The following is a 20710-nucleotide window of genomic DNA, read 5'->3' as shown; positions in this document are numbered from 1 at the left end:
TGGGGTGTACGGGGAGCACCTCAACGTACGTACACCGCCGAGTGAACGCGTAGACAGAACCCCGTCACTTTCATCTTTCCCGCTCCTTTCGAATTCTCTTCGCAATATGCGTTGATTCTTTTGATTGTTTTTTTTGCGGATTTGTCCGGAATGGTCATTTCGGCGGTCTGATCTTTTGGAATTCGACTTTTCTGAATTTTTCATATTGCAGCGAAAAGTGATTGACAATGCTTCAGCATATTGTTTCGCGAAAGAGGCACGGCAGGTTTTTGCCCCGCTCCAAGGTGGTGGAGCAGAAACGAGGAAAGGCGCAAGAAAGGACAATTGTTTCCAGGCTGAATGTAGTGAGATCGACAAGATTTCCACACGAAAATAGTTATAGTTCTCCTTAACTGTAACATCATATATAGGTCAAAACCATCGACCTTTTCGAACAGCCGCTGCCGGCATCGGCACTTTTGGGTGCCCGGTAGGTTTCCCGCGTCCTCGGCAGTTGCCTTTTCACGCGCTAACAAATCGCGTGCAGGAAGATTAAGGAGATAATCTTCGCCGCCAGATGTGCGGTCATTGTGTAAGGAAGAACATCTGTTTATTTGTGTAGACATTAACAAACTCAAGAAATCGGCTTTCGCAGCACTGAAGGTGGCATCTGCCGAGCTTATGATACGGTGCCTACCATATAAATTCCTCACAAACTCCGTCCCTCTTGCACAAACACAATGCATGATGCCGGCACTTTTGCAGGAAACAACGAAGTTTCTAGCAGACTTAAACCCAGCAGCTCCGTGGAAAAGTAAGACGAGCTAGGGCATGCATCCCCAATGGCTAAACCAACCAACCTTATCAAACTTGCGGGACAGAGGTCACTACGGCAATATACCATTCAAGTAATGACACAGTTGCCGTTGTCTATGAACCGAATCCCGGAGGCCTACAGTGCCAAATCTTTATTGCCTCCGTACGTCATCCTGTGTACAACTTACCGGCGCTACAGACGCCTACGAATGCGCATATTACATAGGCTCTTGAGCACGGCCAACTGAGAGCTCCAGCTATTGCTTCTGACTTCGGTACGATACATGATTCCATGTGGACAGAAAGTGCTCTGATTTACACAACTCCCAAGCGAATGTCGTCTTGTCCCACCCGGCGTTTTTCGAGTTTGACGGTAATCATTCTTGGGTATATATTTCCATCGCAGCTGCTTTTCAATGACATTGGTGCACCAACAGAGGCGAACGGAGTGATCCTGGCAGCACAGCAAGGGGACGTGCAGTCATTCCAGTTTTGGGTGCGCATGCTCTTTGTTGCATGAAGAGACAATATTTGCGGACTTATTGCTTTCTCAGAATCACACCAAATTTAAGCTCGTGTTTGCTGTCCACGGAGAGGAATTTGAAGGCAAGTTATCATTGCAATATATGATGGTACTGAAACTACTCAGGCCTTTTCATTAGAAGTCAGGTACTGAAAACGTGCATAATAGAAGCAAATACGCAATAATTTTACTTCACCGGTAAAGAATTTCGCATGGACTGGCTGCTCTGTTCAAGCCAACAAACACAAGGTGCTTCTCTGCATCTGTGTTTGACGTAGAAGACGGAAGACGCGTGGTGAAATATAGCAGTGCAAATAGCATTTTCGTGTAAAAGAGGATACACATGCACGAATGCTGTCTCATCAGGCGGAAATAGACATCCCTATTGATCAATACAGACGCGTGGAATTTCTAGAGTAGGTAATTACGGCAAAACACTGAAGACTAGTGTTGCACGGCTGCCGCAGGCTCCTCGTTTCGAAGCTTCTCTTTAAGCAAGACCGTGGTTAGTTCCAATCCTTCACTTAATATACAGTAACACACTTGGACATATGTGTCTCGCTTGTGCTCCCTTGTTCACAGCAAGCCTACGAATTATAGACCTTCTAGAAGATGGAGCCAGCATGAAGGTCCCGCATACGCGCGACACCTTCTCACCAGTTGGCTTTGTTTTCTTCGAGGTGCGGAGTTTTTCAAACATAGATGCATTCAGCTGCTCAGTTGTGGATTGCAGGCGCCAGAGAGAGTCATGGGAAAGAAATATTTGGATCGGGTTCGGTTTTTGCATGTCTTCTTGCGAGGAACTTGGGAACATTCTGACCCGCGCAGAGGGCCAGAAGATTTTTTACCATATCCACTGATGTTGTTCAATTCTGGATCCTCCAAAGCAACAAACTCGACACGCTGCACAAAATTCAGATAGACGGTAAGCAATTCATCTTTGAAAGCTTGTGCTTGCCATCCACACTCCTTCCTCAGGTCTTCGTGAGGCTGGCTTGTGCCAGCAGTGCATCGGTGCGAACCTGTTAGTCGTGTGTCCATCGCATATATCAAACAGTAAGTCTAATTTATCATCTATTCTAGAGCTATCATCTATTCTAGAGCCTCGCGATCATTGTGCTCCAGGAAACAGCGAGACATTTGTCCAATGTAAAAAACGCAGGACACGCAACTCTGGGCTAGCTATGAAACTAGTCATGCTTTATATCTCAGGCACCTCCCAGGTGGCATTCGTAAGTGCATTGGAGCTTCATCCTGCGAAGCAACTGGGTAGAGGAACGCCCAAAAGTTCCGACTCTCCCGAACCTGTTGGCGACCGGTCGCATGAACCCACGAAAAGAGGCCTCCGGAGCCCAGGAGAAACCAGCCTCCTCTTCTTTTCAATGGAGGACGGCCAGTATGTAGGGAGCATCCCGTCACGCCTCTGCGGAGAAAATGTCGAGGTCCTGCAGCTTTCTGCAGACAATATGGTGTGCCAAATTAAACACAAAGCAAGATGCCTTGAAATTCACGTGGCAATCTCAGGCCGTTGGCTGCGGCAACCACGCAGGTACTAAATGCCTAACTCGCCCCCGTAATTAAGGGGCTTAAAACAAATTCAGGTGTGGTCAGGCTGCTCCAGGCGTCCTGGATGACCGAAGCCTGTTCACCCGAAGTCGCAGAATGTGCAAGCGCGCACGTTGAAACTGGCGATCCCGCGGAGTCGCCCCGTCCCCATTCACCTTTCATCCCGTCGGAGACGCCAATGGTAAGAAGAAAGGAAACACAACTCGCTAAACGCCTTGTGCAAAATAGACTCGCAGCCCTTGCCAAAGCCAACGTTCAAAATGTTGCTGCCCCATCGTGAAAGCCGCCAGGCGTCCGTCAACATCCAGGAGGACCTAAAGGGGAGTCCTTCTGATCTAGGAATTTCGTCATTTCAAAGTGGAAGCGGGGAGGTTAGCCTCCGCAACAAGCGGACCCTACTCACAGGCCACGACCAACCGGCCGATGGCAGGAAGAGAAGCACCCGCCTGACGTAGACAAATATAAGATACTCTTGTCAGCGCTACGCTCATACTGTTTCTAAATGCCACTAGAAGAAGCATTCAGCAAAACAACAATCATTCAAGCGTGCTGCTGTCATTTCGACATGCAGCACCACCACAGCAAAAGGCGTCCACAGGTCATATTGCCAGGGCGCCAAACCTCAAACCACATTATGCACGATCGCGGTTGTTAATCACGCAAAAATGCTGCGCAGCTTCCTCTCCATCACCATTTTTGTCATCTGCGGCACAAAGACAAGAACAGATCCAACTGCCAAAACCTTGTGTCATACTCTGCCCCTAACCAATCCAACAAGCTTATTTGCATGCGACACACTTGCAATTCCTCAGCATTTGCGCACTAGTGCGAAAATGTGCAACTATAACTTAGCGACACAAGCTCAAGAGGGGTTCAAGTCAGTGCGCAACAATGTCGAAATTGCTTGGCGCACCGCTTTCTTCCAGGCTGCTCTGGAGGACAACTCCAGTATCCTTTTCCGTATCCGTAAAATCTGCACAAAAAAGAAAAAGAAGTGAAATAGCAAGAATTGGCAGGGATACATTGACCAACACCCTGCGCAGGTAGGTGGGTCGGTGACTGTCCAAAACGATCCTCCAGTGTCATGAACCTACTGGCAGATATTTGTCCTCCGATAGGGTAGACGTGCTCCCGTAACGTCGTGCTTATCTTTTGTCTGCGTTAAGAAATACCAAGCAAAGGAAAGCCCTCACTATTCACTGAGTGGGCAGCAGCATGCCTCTAACCTGAGTAGAAACCGCCCTGCGCAAAAAGATGCGCTGTCAATGGTGATAACGTACACAATGGAATCAATGTACTTCTCTTCGTTCCGATTTTCCATGTTGGTTGTGCGGATTTTGAGTTCGTAGTTTGGTCCGTAATATCCTCGGTACATGCAGCTGTCAGGAATCTCTAAGAAGCGCAAAGGGCAAGACACACTATTACTGCACTGGCATTAACAGTAGCATGAAGTGCCTATGCAAGATTTGACTGCTGCCCCCGGCAAAACTGGCGAAGAATTTGCAGCGAACCAAAGAGAAACGGCGAAATAGTAAAGCCGCGAAGGCCTTGGGAGCAACGCACTTGGATCGAGGTCAACTCCCAAAATATAGCCGGTTTCTTTTGCCCAACACCTAGGTACGTTTCCCAGCGTGTAGCCGCCTCCACCAAGGAATATGGCCGGCACCCCGGCCTTGCAGAAGTAACGTACAGCTTCGCTATGCCCTTCACGCATACAGCCACAAAGCAGAAAGGGGGGGAGGTTGCTGTGGCGTTGAAAGAGAAGCATTCCGTCTTGAAGTGCCTTCACTGTCGCCTCCTGTGTACCAGCAACAGCAGCACCTCACCATCCAGGGACAAATTGAAGCAGCCAAGTCGATCGCCCGCAACTGAATCTGCTCCGCACTGAAGAACGACCGCTTCAGGGCGGTAAATATCCATAATTTGATCCATCACCTGGAGCAAACAAACACCAACAGCGGCATCAGCAGCAGGAGTGCAGCCACGAAGTTCCTCCTGCTTGTTTAGAGGCAACCGGGCGAGCAAAGTGGATAGCATGGATGGAGTTATTGCGAAGTCAGAAGAAGCAGAAAGAGCGGTGTCTGCGCCCACTCGAACGAAGAGAGAAGAATACATCTGGTCGTCGATGCCCTCATGTAGAGGCACGTTGACGCTGTACCCGAGGCCTTCTTCCATTCCAATATCTTCAAGGGCCCCTGTGCCTGGAAAGAAGTGGCCGTACTTGTGAAAAGAACAGCACAGCACTCTGCAAAGAAACGCACAACACCGTCTGTACACCGTATACTCTCAAAATAGGTGCTGCAAACAACCCTCCCATACACCACAAGTGCAGCAGACAGGCATATCTTCTTCTTCCTTTTTCTCTTCTTTTTCTTATCTTCATCATTTCACGGCGTTTGTTGGTTTGTGCTCACCTAGGGGAGGTATAAAACGCCTCCTCTACTCCGTCTCCGTGGTGTATATCCACATCGACGTACAGCACCCGGTGTTTATACCTCAGAAACTCTAACGCCGCCAACACGCAATCATTAACATAACAAAAGCCACTAGCTTCATGCTTCTTTCCGTGGTGAAGTCCCCCAGCCCTGCAGCCGCCCATATCGAAGCAGCAGAAGCACACCAAACAAATACCTCATGCTGTGCCGCTGCTCTCTGTACAATTTACACTTTATGCCTATCAGCACATCCACTGCAACAACACCACTTTGATACTGCAGCAGCAGCAGAAGCAACAGGTGCAGGTTCAGCAGCAGCAGCAGTAGCAGCAGCAGCACCAGCAACAACAACAGGTGCAGCACGAACCAGTTAATTGCGAATTGATATTCTCCCTGCACAACTCTGCGTGCGCCTTCAATGCTGCCTCCGGTGTACGTCTTGCAATATTCCCAGAGGCCATCGAACACCGGGCAATCCTCGCCGATATTAAATCTGCTGATTTGATCAACAAAGGGTGGGGCCCCTTGGGGGCCCCCCCCTGTGTCTGTAGGATCTACACTTGCTGCAGTGCTGCCGCCTACACTGGATGGGGAGAGGCTTCTGCTGTTAGAATGTGAAGCTGTTGCTGCAGTAACAGGAAGGCCGTGGAGCTGAGCTGCTGTGGCTTGTTGCTGTTTATTAGCAGCATATCCCGCATTGTTATAAGCAGCAGGCGAGAAGACGCCATGAGGGGCTTCTTGAATTGGAGAAGAGGGGCCCCCGCCCCCCCCTCCTGAATGAATAGAAGAAGATAGAGAAGAACCATCAGCTGTAGAGCGCAAAAATGCTATATAATCATCTGCGTGAAAACGAGTCAAAGCCTTCACTGTTGGGTGGGGAGGCAGCTGTACAGAAACAAACAAATAAACAAATAAATAAATAAATAAATAAATAAATAAGCACACAAGGGACAAACAAACAGAAAATAGAGCAAAATACAGATAAGTCGATAAATGGACAGCAATAAAGAAATGAACAACATATATATATGTATGCATGCAAATATATATAGAGACAATTAAACTGCAACAGGAATGAAAGAAATGTAAAACGTAATTTGTTTGCATGCAAGGGATCGCTCAACTCCTGCGCTTTCTCTTCCTTTTCTGCAGTGTACATACACCCGAATATCGATGAACGAAGAAAACACAAAAATAGAAACAGACAAAGAATAACAAAACAACGGGCAGGAAAAACGAAACAAACAAAAACAAAAACAAAAACAAAAAAACAAAAGCAAACAAGAAGAACGACGGGGAGAAGAAGAAAAGGAGAAACAAACCAAAAGAATAATAAACAAACAATTAAAGGAGTAAAATGAATAAAAACAAACAAAGAGAAGGATGAAAAACAATAGAAGGAATACAAAGACCACCACCACCAACAACAAAGAAAGAACATAATAATAGTAATAATATTAATAAGCATATTAAACAAAAGAAGAAAAGTAATAAAAGAACAGCTTACCATCAACTCTACTAAATCAAGTAGCCCATAGCCTTGCAAGAGATCGTGAGTCATTCGCACTCGATGAGGTTTCATTGGATGGCCGGGCCCATAGAAAAAGTTCCCCACCTCCTCTGCATGCATGCATGCATGCATGCACAAAATAATTAGAAAATAATATGTTTAATTGCTTTGTGTAAGGCATTATTATACAATCCTTTATAAACGCATTACCACCACCGTATACAGTACACAAGAAAAACATCAACACATACACCTAAGAGAGAGAGAGAGGAGAGATTTAGAAAGCTGCGTTGCTGATACAAGAGAAAAGAAACAGGAATAATATATTAAATGAATGAGGGAAGCAAAGAAGAAAAAAAAAGAATAATCGCCCCCCCTGCTGTACATACACTGCAATGGGCGTACCATCGTAGAAATATAAAACCTTCTTCTTCATCTCTTCCTCCACAAACAACAACAGCGCTGCCGCTTTAGCTCTAGAAAAAAGAAAAGAGATGGCGATTTCTTTGCAGAATTACAGGAAAGAAACATTTAAACGCAAAAGCAAGCACAAGACAAGAAAGGCCCTGCTACACTTCTCGGCGGGGTGTATATACACCCCAAAGAAACACGTAATTCATATACAACGGGCCAAGAAAATCCTCGCGCTCGATGATGCTGCTGCTCCTGTTGCTGCTGCATATGCTACTACTGCAGCAGCTGCTACTGCTGCAGCTGCTGCTGCTGCAGCTGCTGCAGCAGCCGCTGCGGGCGTTGGCTGATCGATATGTACGGCGCAGGTTCGAGTGTTCGCGGTGTATGGATTCGTCCGCAGCTTCGTTGCGCTGTCAAGGGAGAGGTAGACAACAGAGGGAGGGGAGCTTCGCAGCAGCAACTGAGGGTAAATGCGCGGGAGAAGAAGAAGGCCTAGAAGGAAGACATGCGGCCCGCTGCGGGTGTACATGCGGCTGCAAGTGAATAAAGTGAATAGAAGTGCAGATGCAATTAAACTGAATCGAACAACCCAGTGCGGAGGGCTACACCCCCCAGGCATCCAGCTGTTTGCGTTCGCCCGGTGTACGTACACCCCAACCCACTAGAGAAGCGAAGCCGCAAGCAGCGACTAGAAACGAAACTCTATCTGAGGAGCAAATGAACATAAACAGCTAAAATAAATTGAAGAATATCCTCTTCATCTTCTTGGGGCTGTCAACCGCCACCCGGCCTCCGCTGGGGGTAAGGAACAACACCCTACACTGCATGCATGCAGCACACGTAGAAGCGTGTTGTACAGTTGATAATAGGGGCGAATAACATATTAAAATAATCAGCAGAACGCGGAAAGCAACTTTAAATGACTTTTTAAAAGCTTTCCTCTTGATATTTCCCTCTCCGCATTCCGTCGAGGTGTCTGTACACCGCGCACTCGCACGGCCTTTTCTCTTTCTTGTTCGGGTACACTGCGGCTCTTTGCAACTTCTTTCTGCTGATCGCTGTTGCATTTTGTTTGTTCTTTCTTTTCTTTGTATTTTTTCTTTTCTTTGATTTTGTTTTTACCTCTCGCATCATTCGGACGGCGTTTCCTTTCCCCGCATCGAACATCCGCCGAGTGTGGCTGCGTTTTTCCTTGAGTTTGACCGGTGAATTGTTGTTTTTCCATTGGATTAGTTTGCTCAACATTCTTATTATTTAGAAGAGGAAGAGATTTGTTTGGAAGATGTCTCAGTCTACGCCTTCTTCGACTCGTGAGCGTGAGACGGAGGCAGAGCGGGCGCACCGCCTTAACAAGAAGAAGTATACGAGCAGAGTATTTACAAATGTGAATAAATATGTTATGGAGGATACTTTTAAGGTAATTCGGTGCAAGAAATGCACAGTAAATGCTGTTATAACAGATGCAGAGTTAGAGAAACTGCCTCGACGTCGCACAGACAACGCTCCGGTATTATGTAAAGACCAGTGGACAGTAAAGCTATCAACAAAGCCCGTTCAAGAAGCAGTAAAGATAAAGAGATTAAGAGGAATAGAAACACAATATCATCATGCGTGTGAAGAGTGCGGCCAGCCTGTTTTATATCAATCTGTACCGCACGGCTCCCCTGTGCGTTTGCTGTATTTAATAGAAGCAAATGTGCTGATCCCTAAGCATAAATGGCAGCCAAAGAGAAGATGCAGAGTCTGCGGGTATATTCCTCGAGACGATCAGCACTTTGAAGAACATATGCGAGACAGAGGACACTGGGATCAAACTGGGGGTTCGTTTCCGGCGTATGAGGAAAAGAACGACACGCCTGTCAACCCTATTATCGTTGGCTAGAAGAAAGGAATAAATAAATAAATAAATAAATAGATAAATAAAGCAAAGAACAAGCTCTTCATCATCTTCTTTCTTTTCTTCTTCATCGTCTTCGTCGTCGGCTTCCTTGTGTTATTTTTACTCTTCTTCTATTACTTCTTCTTTTTATTCTTTTTATTCCTGTTCTTCTTTGTGTTTGTTGTGGGTGTGGTTGTTTACATGTTTCGCGTTGTCTCCTCTTTGTTGTGGATTTACTCTCTTTGTTTTTTCTTTTCTGCTTTCTTCGCATTGCTTCTTCTCTTGTATTTTATTTTTGTGTTTTCATCTCTCTTCGCCAACAGACCAAGGCAAATGCAGCACAGAGGCGGCGAACTCCTAAACTTTTTTCTGTAGTATACATCACATTCAATTCTTATATAGCTAGCTAGCTAGCTAGCTAACTGGCTAGCTGGCTAGCTTAGAGTAGCAGGCTGGGGAAGGGGGCAGTTGTGGGGGCTTCATTCGAAGCTTCTCCCTAAACCCTAAACCCTAAACCCTCTAGGCTGATTTTCAGAGGGAGGTGTTATTGCGGACTTCTTTTAAAGGAACTTGTTTTAGGGTTTGTTTGGCGTGGCATTGATCTAGGGTTTAGGGTTTAGAGTCTTCTAGGGTTTGAAGCGCTCGGCCCAAGACGAGCGTTTAGGGTTTAGGGTCTATGTGGTGTGGCTGAGGGTGTATGCGGCTGTCTCTAAACCCTAACACAACTAAACCGCACAAACCCTAAACCCTAGCCACAGAGATCGGATGCTGCGCATGGTTGCGCTATGGGTATTGTGTGTAAAACCCTAAACCCTAAACCCTGAGGGTTTATGCCTTCATTGGTGAACCCTAAACCATTGAAATGTTAGGGTTTTGAATAAATGGAGAACCGGCTTCGCCGCCGTTCGCTATGATATCGAAACTTGTCTCTAGAAAAGGGGGGGCCCCCTGAGGGGCCACCAGGGGGCCCCCTGACGCCTCTGCGGGGCTCCCTTCTCCTCTCCCATAACAAAGGGGGCCTCGTAGTCGCAGTGCGCACAGCCACGGCTTCTTTAGCCTGCAGCAGCAGCAGCAGCAGCATTATTGTTAGTAGTAGTTGAGGTAGCAGCAACAGCAGCAGCAGAAAAAAAACAGTACGGGATACAGCCAGAGTTCTGCAGCTGCGGGGGCCGCCTAAACGAATGAATGCACGCTGCTGCAAAATTTAGGGTTTAGGGTTTGGGGTGTACATGCAGCTCTGTCCACTTCCGCACGGCTTCGAGGGTCGCTCCCACTTGTTCGCTCTCCACGTCTACATATGCATTGCTGCAGCAACAGCATCAGCAGCAGCAGCAAACAGCAGCTAAGGGACGGCACTGGCAACAATACAACACCACCAGCAGCAGCAGCATTAATTACATCGACAGCAGCAGCACCGGCTACAGCAGTAGCAACAAACGCAGCAGCTGCAGCAAAGAATGCAGCTGCAGCGGCAGCAAGTGAAACAGCACCACATACCACTGCAGCAAAAGCAGCGAGCGCACTAACAGCAGCAAGCGCAGCAGCAGCAACAGCAGCAAGTGCAACAGCAGCAGAAGCACGTGCGGCAGCAGCAGCAGCAAGTGCAGCAGCTGACGTTCTGTCTATGGCGTGTAGCTTGGCTTCCCCCTTCCTCCACGCATTTTGTATTTCGGGGTTGTGTTGCACCACTCGGCTAAACCTGCGGGCATTTCGTTGCAAAACAAATGCAAAAAAACGAGAAAAAGAACAAAAATGGTCGCGAGATAAAACATAAAGTGCAGCAATCTCTTTACGCTGCCTATACACCTCAACGCACTTCCAATGCCGTTCCTGCTGAAACCTCACAGCGATGATGCATAAAAAAATGTATATACATATATATATGCGTATATGTATTTTATATGTATATGCATGTGTATGTCTGTTGCTTTTTAAGTGCGTACATACCTACACAAAATCTCTGTCGCTATAGATATGCATTACATATGCTAATATATTTATGCCTATATATATATATATAATTATTATTGTCATCGTATTTCCACTTGTTGCGTTTAATTGGTATTGTTGGGGTGTACGTACACCTGAAGTGAGACAGAGGCTCACCAGTCTTCAGCCTCCTGGGCAGATTGCCATTCATTTCTTTTTTTTAAGTGCAATGTGGTGTCTCCTCGTCGCCACGTCAGCAGAGACCGGCTCGGAAGTTCCTGCCCCACAGCCGTACAAACCCTAAACCCTAAACCCTAAACCCTAAACCCTAAACCCTAAGGCTTTAATATACCAGCAGGATGGAACAAAATACAAAGCCACTGCAAACCCCAAACCCTTAATTCGATAAAGACAAAAAACCAGCGCAAACCCTAAACCCTACACCCTAAACCCTAGAATCAATGTAAAATAGAGACAGAAGCCAATGAGTTAATTAGGTATACTTCAGCAGGGGGAGAGTATGAAGTGTTTCGGGTTTGGGGTTTTGTTTACCTTCAGCCCAGCTGCAACAGCAAGGGCCCTAGCGAGGACCTCCTGCTGCTGCACTCCTTCTCTCTCCGCTCGTTGCAGCAAATCTTCAGCAGCAGACAAAAAGACAGGCAACACGGAACGGTGCACGTCGTCGAGCTGCCGTTTGGTGCTCGCAGACTGAACAAAAACCCAAACCCTAAACCCTAAACCCTAAACCCTAAACCCTGAACTGAAGAATCGAAAGCAGGGCAGCACACAAGACTCTTCAGAGGCTCTAAGGCGGCACTTTGCTGCATTGTGCAACCGCTGTTCGCTTCTTGTTGAACCTCGGCGGTTTCGGAATTAGGGTTTAGGGTTTAGGGTTTGTGCCCACAGTTGCCTCCAGCACTTCGTTCACGCTGGGCAGCTCTTTGTACTCAAATCTGCGAGAAGCGGAGCACCAAACCTCAAAATCACAACCACTTAACCCTAAGCCCTAAACCCTAAACCCTAAACCCTCAAGCCTGAAATCCTACGCTGCAAACCCTAAACCCTCAATCGTAAACCGTTAATTCTTATTATACCATCCCCCCTAAGCAGTAAACCCTAAACCCTCAAGTTTGCGGGTGCAGCGCACCGAATGCCGCAGTTGGCCTCGAGGGCTCTAACTTCTCTCCTTTCTTCAGGAGAATGCAGCAACAGAGACAAACCCTCCCTCCCCGCACGCCCTGTGCGACCGCTGCGGTGTACAAACACGTCGCTGTCGTGTGCTACCCCACAGTGAACCACCTGCCAGCAGCAGCAGCAGCAGCAGCAGCAGCAGCAAATAGAGAGTAGCAGAGGTTGCGGACTAAGCAAAAATGCGGAGCGAAGACAGACGAAAGACAAAAAGGGGGCACAGAAGAGAAAAGCAAATGACAAAAAGAGTAATGGCTTAGGGTTTAGGGTTTAGGGTTTAGGGTTTAGGGGTGGTGGGGCTGAAGAGAAGGCCCGCGGACGCAGGTCAACACAAAGCAAAATACCTAACATAAGACGAAGGAAAGCCAAAAGGAAACAAGGGTTATAGAAGCAGAAAGAACACAGGGAAGAGAACAACAAGAAAGAAAAGAAGCAAAGCGAAAAAAAGAAGAAGAAAGACAGGAACAAGAACAGGAGGAGCACAGAGAAGAAGAAAAAGGAGAGGAAGAAAAAGAAAAAGGGGTGAAAAGAAAAAAAAGAGAAGAAGAAAAGAAGAAGAGAAGAAAAAGAAAAGAGAAAGAAGAAAAACGAAAAAGAAAGAAAAGAAAAAAGAAAAGAAAAAGAAAAAAAAGAAGAAAAGAAGAAAACACTCACGAGGTCGACGTTGCCGAGGTCTACGCCCCTCGCAGCGACATCCGTACAAATGAGGGTTTTATAGCGGCCTGTAACAGAAACAAAGGAGAGGGGCGGGCAATAAAACAAACAAACAACCAAATAAACAAACAAACAAGTGAGCAATCAAACGAATAAACAGAACAGCAAACAAACAGAGACACAACACAGACAGAAGCAGAAACAAACAAATCAACAAAGAGGACAAGAATAGCTTTGTAGGGCGAGCGGCTGGTCGCTGAGAAAATATCCATCGAGCTCGTTTGCTAGCTAGCTAACGTATGCTGGCTAGCTAGCTAGCTAGCTAGCTGGCTAGCTGGCTCCGGCTCAAGACCAACTAGCTATCCAGCTACCTAGCCAGGTAGCTAGCTATTCCTCGAAGGGATTTGTGTGCCAGCGCTTTGTAGAAAGGCTCAGAAGAAACCGCTCACCCTTTTTGAATGCATGCATGATGGCTTCTCTTGTCTGCTGCTCGACCCCTCCGTGAAGAACAGCAGCAGAGAAGTTTACTGCTGCAGATTCGTGGGCAAGGGCGTCAGCTTGCGTTTTAGTGGCGACGAAGACAATTGCCTGTTTGTTTGCTGCACAGAAGCACAAAACTATGCCCTGCAGCAACGCAGACAAAGATGAGCCCCAACAATCTGAAGGAACTTCCATCCGCAAGTGCCGTACGCTAGAGGCGGTCCTGCATATTTCAGCACAAACAACATATAAAATGCAAGAAACATGAACAAACATATTATTCAAAATACATGAATAATAATGCAGAAAACATGAACAAAAATACAGGAAATACGAATATAAATACAAGAAACATGAATAAAAAGAAGAAACATGAATAAAAACACAAGAAGACATGAACGAAAAAAATTCAAGAAAAACAAAAATGGCGGTGAATACGAAATAGAAGAAACGTCAAAAGGAAATACAAAAACTAATTCAAAACCCATGAACAAAAATACAAGAAAAACGAACAAAACCACACGAAATATGAAGAAGAAACAACAATAAACATAAACAAGAAATATCAGAAACATGAACAAAATCACACGAACTATGAATAAGAAACAAGAAGGTGAAAAAGAAGTATGAGACAAAAAGAAACATCAAAAAGAAATGTCAGAAACATGAACAAGAAATATGAATAAGAAATACATAAAAATGTACAGAAAAATGTATATCTTGTGTACAAGAAATACAAAAAGAAAATACGAGCAAGAAATATCAACGAGAAATACAAAAAATTCGGACAAGACGAAGACGGAACATGAACAAGAAATATCAGAAACATGAAAAATAAACATCAGAAACGTGAATAGTAAATATCAGAAACATGAATAATAAATATCAGAAACATGAATAATAAATATCAGAAACATGAATAATAAATATCAGAAACGTGAATAATAAATATCAGAAACATGAATAATATGAACATCAGAAACATGAATAATATGAACATCAGAAACAGGAATAAGAAATATAAACAAGAAGCATATGAACGATTTCAACTCAATAAGAAATACAAGAAAAACGAATCCTAAACCCTAAACCCTAGACCCTAAACCATAAACCCTAAACCCTCGCGACTGACCTGACGGTTCGGTTGAGCATTGCATCGACTGTTTGGGGGTTTTTGAGGAATTTTTCTGCAACTTTTTGGACCCAGTTGGGTTGAGTTGCGGAAAAGAGGAGGAGTTGTTGCTGCATTAATGTGTTATTTTGCGGTGTATGTTCGAAACCGGAAGAAGGAGGGGACTGGGGTGTATAGGCAGCTGGGGGCGCCCCCTCAGCATTTAAAACCCGAGAAGATAAAACAGAAGAAAGAATTAAATCCACAGCTTCCGCAAAACCAAACCGCAGCATTTCATCTGCCTCGTCCAGTACTACGTGCATCACTCCACTCAAGCTGCAGCAGCAGCAGCACCAGCAGCAGCAGCAACAGCAACAATAGCAACACAAGCAGCAGCAGCAACAGCAGCAGCAAAAGAAAACAAAATGCACCTCTAAACAGATACCAAACCCCTAATCTCAGCGCCGCACAGAACAGCAACAGCAACCGCAGCAGCAGCGACAGCAGCAGCAGCTACAGCAGCAGCAGCAGCAGCAGCAGCAGCAGCGACAGCAGCAGCAGCAGCAAGAACGCACTCAAGAGCTGCAGGGCCAGGGCGGCTTGCAGAGGGCCCCAAGCCCATCAAATCTATTAAACGCCCTGGGGTTGCAACGACAGCATCTAAACCCTTCCTGCACCCCTGCTGCTGCTGCTGCTGCTGCTGCTGCGGTCGGCAGAGAAGTCGTATTTGCCTCAGCTGCTGCTGCAGCGGCACCCCTCCATAAATGCAAAGCGAAGAAAACCCCAAGGGGCCCCCAAGGGCCTCCAACTCGCTGTGGACTTGCCGAGCCAGCTCCCCTGCAACGCAAACCCTAAACCCTAAACCCCTAAACCCTAAACCCTAAACCCTCAACCGTAGGCTCTGCTACATGAGGGTTTTCGAGGCAAGAGCAGCAGCAGCAGCAGCAGCAGCAGGGCAGCAGCCAACATCGTTGCGGACTTGTGGGGGCGAGAACTAAAAGACGGGGTCTCGCTACAGCCTGCGCTGCATGTACACCTGCTGCTGCTGCTGCTGCTGCTGGCTGCTGCTGCTGCAGCAAACGAGACAGCAGCGGAACGAGGAAGGCGAAGGTTTTGCCGCTGCCGGTCTCCGATCTCCCAAGCAAATCAACCCCTTCAAATATAGGCTTAAATGAGGTCGCCTGTAAACCCCAAACCCTAAACCCTAAACCCTAAACCCTAAGCCCTAAACCCTAAAACACACCCATCAACCCGGTCTAGGGTTTACCCTGCCGTACCCACAGGAGAAAATGATGCAACATGATACAGCAGCACCATCCCCGCTACGGTCTAGGGTTTAGGGTTTAGCGTTTAGACAACTAGGGTTTAGGGTTTAGGCAGCTAGGGTTTAGGGTTTAGGCAGCTAGGGTTTAGGGTTTAGGGTACCTGGATGTTTGTCATGTGGGTAATTCCTCTCTTTTCGAGGGCCGCCGCAATCTCTGGCAGAATCTGCAGCCACCCAAACCCTGAACTCTAAACCCTAAACCCTAAACCCTAAACCCTAAATCCTCTTCCCCAAACCCAAACCTTATGACGCTACACCCTAAACCCTAAACCCTAAACTGTCTCTTCTGTACCTCTGGGATGTCTTTGAACTTCGTGCCGGAGATTTCCGAATGGGCCGTAGACTGAAGGCATCACAAACCTAAACCCTAAACCCTAAACCCTAAGCCCTAAACCCTAAACCCTAAACCCACACTCAAAACCCCAGGTCCAAGTGCATAGAGTGTATGCATACACAGGAGAAGATGTCTCTGTTGAATTGAGGAGATTGAAGGTTTGGCCTTTAGGGTTTAGGGTTTAGGGTTTAGGGTTTACCTGCGGAGCGGTTTGCAGCTCTGGAAAGAGGGGTTTAACGAGGCCCTCCCCACCTTCCCTCTGCAGCAGCAACCCTTCTGCCTCTGGGGCCCCTGGGGCCCCCCCTTGGGGGCCCCCCGGGGGGCCCCCAAGGGGGCCCCCCAAGAGGCCTCCTAAACCTTTTTGCAATATATTTGCAGACTCCTCTGAACCCCTTTTCGTCGCTCTACTGGGAGCCCCCGGGGCCCTGGGGCCCCCAGTAACCCGTGGAGCCCCTACAAAGGTTAGGGGCCCCTCTGGGGGCCCCCTACGTTGCAGCATATGCTGCTGGGCTTCAGCCCAGTGAAAGGCTAAACCCATGGACGGGGGGGACCCCCAGGGGGCCCCTTTGGGGTAGAGGGGCCCCCAAAGACGTGAGGGCCCCTTCCCAGGTTGCAGTGAGACAGCAGCAGCAAATAAAGAAGATAAAAGGAAGGCTAAAACAGCAAACAATAACAAACAACCACACGCCTTAAATCCTTTCCAGGGGCCCCCACGGGGGCCCCCCCACCACCAAGAGACCTCGTAAGAAATGAAGGGAGGAGGGGGGCCCCCAGGGGTACCCAGTTTGTCTTTAGGGGCCCCTAAGGGGCCCCTGGGGGCCCCCTTCTTGGACTTCATGGTTCAGGGGCCCCCAAGGTAGTCGAGGGGAGGGGGCCTCGGGGCTGCGGTATGCATAGGCAAGGCGGGGGCCCTGGAGGTGAAGACAAAGAGGGATAAACAGCGAGAAGACAAACAAAAAATAAGAAAATAAGTTGCAGCAAACAGCAGAAACAAAGGCTGAAAACAGATTATCGGGGGGGGGGGGCCCCCTCACCGCAAAGGAGGCCCCGGGGTTTGCTCCTCCTTTTTGACGAGAGTTATAACAAAAAAACAGAAAAATTAAATAATTAATTCATTTTAACAACAAAAACAATAAATAATTACGCTTGGAAGCTTGAGACTGCGACAGACGTTGGTTTCCCTGGGGGCCCTTAGGCGGTCGGTCGCGAGCGGGGGGGGGGCCCCCAGGGGGCCCTCCTGGGGGGCCCCCCTCTAGCGGCCCTCCATGGGGGCCCTTTTGAATTATTTTCTGCATTTTTATTCATATATTGATAGCAAACCCGCTTAGGTATTGCATTTAGAGTTAATCAGTTTGCTGCTTCTTTTTTTTTGTTTTGCTGCAGCAGGTCCCTCACCGCATCTTCTTTGTCTGCTGCTGTTAAGCTCGAAGGGGGCCCCTTGAGGGGGGCCCCCTGGGAGGCCCGTGCTGCAACAGCAACAACTGCTGCTGCTCGTGATCCCCCTGGGATGCCCTTGCTGTTGCTGCTGCTTCTGTAGCAGCAGCAGCAGCAGAAGCAGCAGCAGCAATAGCAGCAACAGAAGCAGCAGCAGCAGCAACAGCAGCAGCTTGTGTAGAGGTTGTGGGGTTTTGAAGGGCCCTCTGTTCCAGCTGCAGGGGCTTCGTATGTTGGGGGCCCCCTGAGACTGTCACGGCAGCGACAGGGCCCCTTATACTAATTGTTTATCTATTTGTTTTCTGCTACACTGTACAAACATATATATATATTCTATTTATACAATAAATAAATATATATACGTGTATATCGGCTATGAGCGGATGGGGCCCCTCGGCTACTTCATCCCCTTCAGACCCACAACAGCCTTGGGGCCCCCCGCTGTTGTAGGGGCCCCCAACGCTCTCCTGAAAATAGGGGGGCCCCCAAGAGCTCCCCTATGGGGGCCCCTATGGGGGCCTTTAAGGGGGGCCCTAAGAGGGCCTTTAAGGGGGCCCCCAGGGGGGCCCCCTGCAGCTGTGCATACACCGCATGGGCACCATAAGTGGCCCCTGCAGCTCCTCTCGATGCACTGTAGGGAAGGGCACTGCAGGTGCTTCTGGGGGGCCCCCGAGTCTAGAGGGGGGCCCCCTGAGTCTAGATGGGGGCCCCCAGAGTCTAGGGGGGGGCCCCCTGGATCTATTGGGGGGCCCGCCGGGCCTATAGTAGGGCCCCTGTGTGGCGGGGAGTGCCTTTTGTGTGCAGAGGGGCCCTCGAAGGTGTGCAGTGTTTTGCTGCTGTCTCTTCTTACAAAAGAAACAAAAACACAAAGGAAAAAAGAAAGGGGGGGCCCCCAGCAGCAGCAGCAGCAGCAACTGCAGCAGCAGCAACAGCAGCACGTAAAGATATGCACTGCGGATCTGCTGGGGAGCCTTACGTTATCTCTCCATCTGCTGCCTCTGGGGGACCTCCTTAGACTCTCGTGGGCCCTCCCTGCCCTCACAGACTGCAGCAGCAGCAGCAGCAGCAGCAGCAACACCAGCAGCAGCAGCAGCAACAGCACTGTCAGTGACAGCGGCAGGTGCATGCGCTGCAGCTGGAAACATGGGCAGCTCCGGATGTTCCCTCCACAGCAACAGCAACAGCAACAGCAGCAGCAGCAGCAGCAGCAGCAGCAGCAGCAGGGTAGCTGGAGGGAAGCCAAAATGTGTCTCACTTTGGAGTTGCTGCAGCAACTCTCTACCCGCCTGCTGCCGAGGGATTATGAAGCAGCAGCAGCTGCAGCAACAGGTGCACCCGCAGCAGGAGCAGCAGGATCACCAGAAGCAGCAGCAGCAACAGCAGCAGCAGCAGCAGCAGCAAATGTGAGCGCCGAAGAATGGGCGAAGGCTGCGGGAGGTTTGAGTCGGCTGCTGCCCCGCAGCAAATGCCTCGGTGAGGCTCCTGCTGCTGCTGATGCTCCTGTTGGTGTTGCTGCTGCTGCTGCTGCTGCTCCTGCAGTGCGAACCCTTGTGGCTCGGCTGGCGGTTCTTGCAGCAGAAGCAGCAGCAGCTGAAGCAGCAGCAGCAGAGGCAGCAGCAGCAGAAGCAGCAAGTGTACCTATAGAAAAAGGAGAGGAAGCTGGGGGCCCCCCCACCTTCAGGACTTGGGCTTTGCTGCTGCATGCAGGCAGCAAACTTCTGCTGCCGCTGCCACCCGTCGTGATGGAGACCCTGCAGCAGCAGCTGCAACACCAACTGCAGCAGCAGCTGCAGCAGCAGGGGGCCCTTCTGCAGCGCTTAAGGGGCTTCCAGACCGCTGAATGCCTTCGCCCAGCAGCAGAAGCAGCCCCAGCAGCAGGAACAGCAGCAGCAGCAGCAGCAGCAGCAAATACAGGTGCAGCAGCAGCTGACATAGTGTGGGGCCCCACAGGTAGAGTTTGCCGTGATGTTTGCAGTCTGCTGCAGAGCCTTGCGAAGCTGCACGAGGGGTCGCTGCTGCTGCTGCTGCTTGCTGCTGCATACTCAACTCTCACCAACTATTTCTATGCTGCTGCAGCGCAACTGGCAGCTGCACCCTGCAGCAGCAGCAGCAGCAGCAGCAGCAGTCCCACCGACAGCAGCACCAGAAGCAGCAGCAGGGACGGCAGCAGCAGCGGCGACTGCAGCAGCAGCAGGGACAGCAGCAGCAAGCAGGCTGAGCTGCAGCAGGCAGCAGAATGGCTAGCAGCAGACGCTGCAACAGCAGCCTCTGCCCTCGCGGTAGCGATGGGTTTGCTGCATGGCAGCCCAGCAGCAGCACAAGCAGCAGCAGCAGCAGCAGCAGCAGCAGCACCAGTAGCAGCAACAACAGCAGCAGCAGTAGTGGTGCCGCTGCAGCAACTGTGGTGTTGTTTTTCTGCTGCAGTTGGCTCGCTGGCGGCTGCTGACCTGCTGCTGCTGCAGGGCCCCACAGCAGCAGCAAAAGGCCCAGCAGCAGCAGCAGCAGCAGCAGCAGGGATTTGTCCGGAGGTTTCGGTTTCTGGGGGCCGTCAGGCAGTTGCTGCTGTCCTTGCAGCAGCAGCAGCAGCAGCAGATGACCGTCTTGCAGCGGCAGCAGCAGCAGCAGACGGCTGTCTTGCTGCAGCAGCAGATAATGGAGGGGTTGGGGGCCCTCTTAACGCGGTGCTGCGGGCTCTGCCCCTGAAAGTGCTTCGCTATCTACAAACGAAGGTAGAAGCAGCCGCAGCTGCTGCTGCTGTTGTTGTTGCTGCTGCTGCTGCTGCTGACCTTCCTACAATCCTGCTGCTGCGCCTGAACCTCCTACAGTGCTGCTGCTGCTGCTGATGCTGCTGCCGAACCCACTGAAGTGCTGTTGGTGCTGCTGCTGCTACCTGTACTGCCGCCGCTAGTGCGGCTGCTAATGCACCTGCTGCTATTGTTGCTATTGCTGCTGCTGCTGCTGTTGCTCTTGCTGCTGTTAGGTGGAGTTGGCTGGGGCCCCTTCTGGGCGTTCTTCGCGTTTGGAGTGGGAGGTAAATGCTGCCTGTCTCTCTTTCTGTTTCATTTGCTTCTCTTTATATATATATATATATAAATATAAATATATATATATATATATATATATATATATGTCTT

General features: G+C 49.0%; 3 protein-coding genes across 3 annotated transcripts in view; 1 reads left to right on the top strand and 2 right to left on the bottom strand.

Annotated features, from left to right (window-relative positions):
- Window positions 1–3516: 3516 nt before the first annotated feature.
- On the bottom strand, window positions 3517–6901 carry EAH_00026440 (histone deacetylase, putative; the record flags this gene model as incomplete). Its single annotated transcript, XM_013396528.1, has 10 exons — window positions 3517–3587; window positions 3798–3857; window positions 3979–4040; window positions 4165–4276; window positions 4448–4588; window positions 4711–4819; window positions 4976–5129; window positions 5299–5469; window positions 5687–6204; window positions 6827–6901. The coding sequence occupies 10 exons, from the start codon at window positions 6899–6901 to the stop codon at window positions 3517–3519; spliced, it is 1473 nt and encodes a 490-aa protein (XP_013251982.1).
- Window positions 6902–11224: 4323 nt separating this feature from the next.
- Window positions 11225–16980, bottom strand: EAH_00026430 (DEAD/DEAH box helicase, putative; the record flags this gene model as incomplete). Its single annotated transcript, XM_013396527.1, has 13 exons — window positions 11225–11329; window positions 11604–11759; window positions 11956–12004; window positions 12199–12350; window positions 12894–12961; window positions 13343–13596; window positions 14506–14820; window positions 15060–15321; window positions 15464–15665; window positions 15910–15972; window positions 16101–16151; window positions 16342–16796; window positions 16923–16980. The coding sequence occupies 13 exons, from the start codon at window positions 16978–16980 to the stop codon at window positions 11225–11227; spliced, it is 2190 nt and encodes a 729-aa protein (XP_013251981.1).
- Window positions 16981–17959: 979 nt separating this feature from the next.
- Window positions 17960–20710, top strand: part of EAH_00026420 (hypothetical protein) — a gene marked incomplete at both ends in the record, with an annotated part of 3596 nt that continues 845 nt past the window's right edge. The window contains 2 exons of the mRNA XM_013396526.1: window positions 17960–20257; window positions 20557–20607. Of these exons, the coding sequence (XP_013251980.1) occupies window positions 17960–20257; window positions 20557–20607 (2349 nt within the window). The remainder of the gene's footprint in view (window positions 20258–20556; window positions 20608–20710) is intronic.

This window comes from Eimeria acervulina, genomic scaffold (assembly GCF_000499425.1).
Source record: "Eimeria acervulina Houghton genomic scaffold, Eah_scaff221, whole genome shotgun sequence".
NCBI classification, from domain to species: Eukaryota; Apicomplexa; class Conoidasida; order Eucoccidiorida; family Eimeriidae; genus Eimeria; species Eimeria acervulina.
This window is presented reverse-complemented; position numbering and strand designations above follow the sequence as displayed.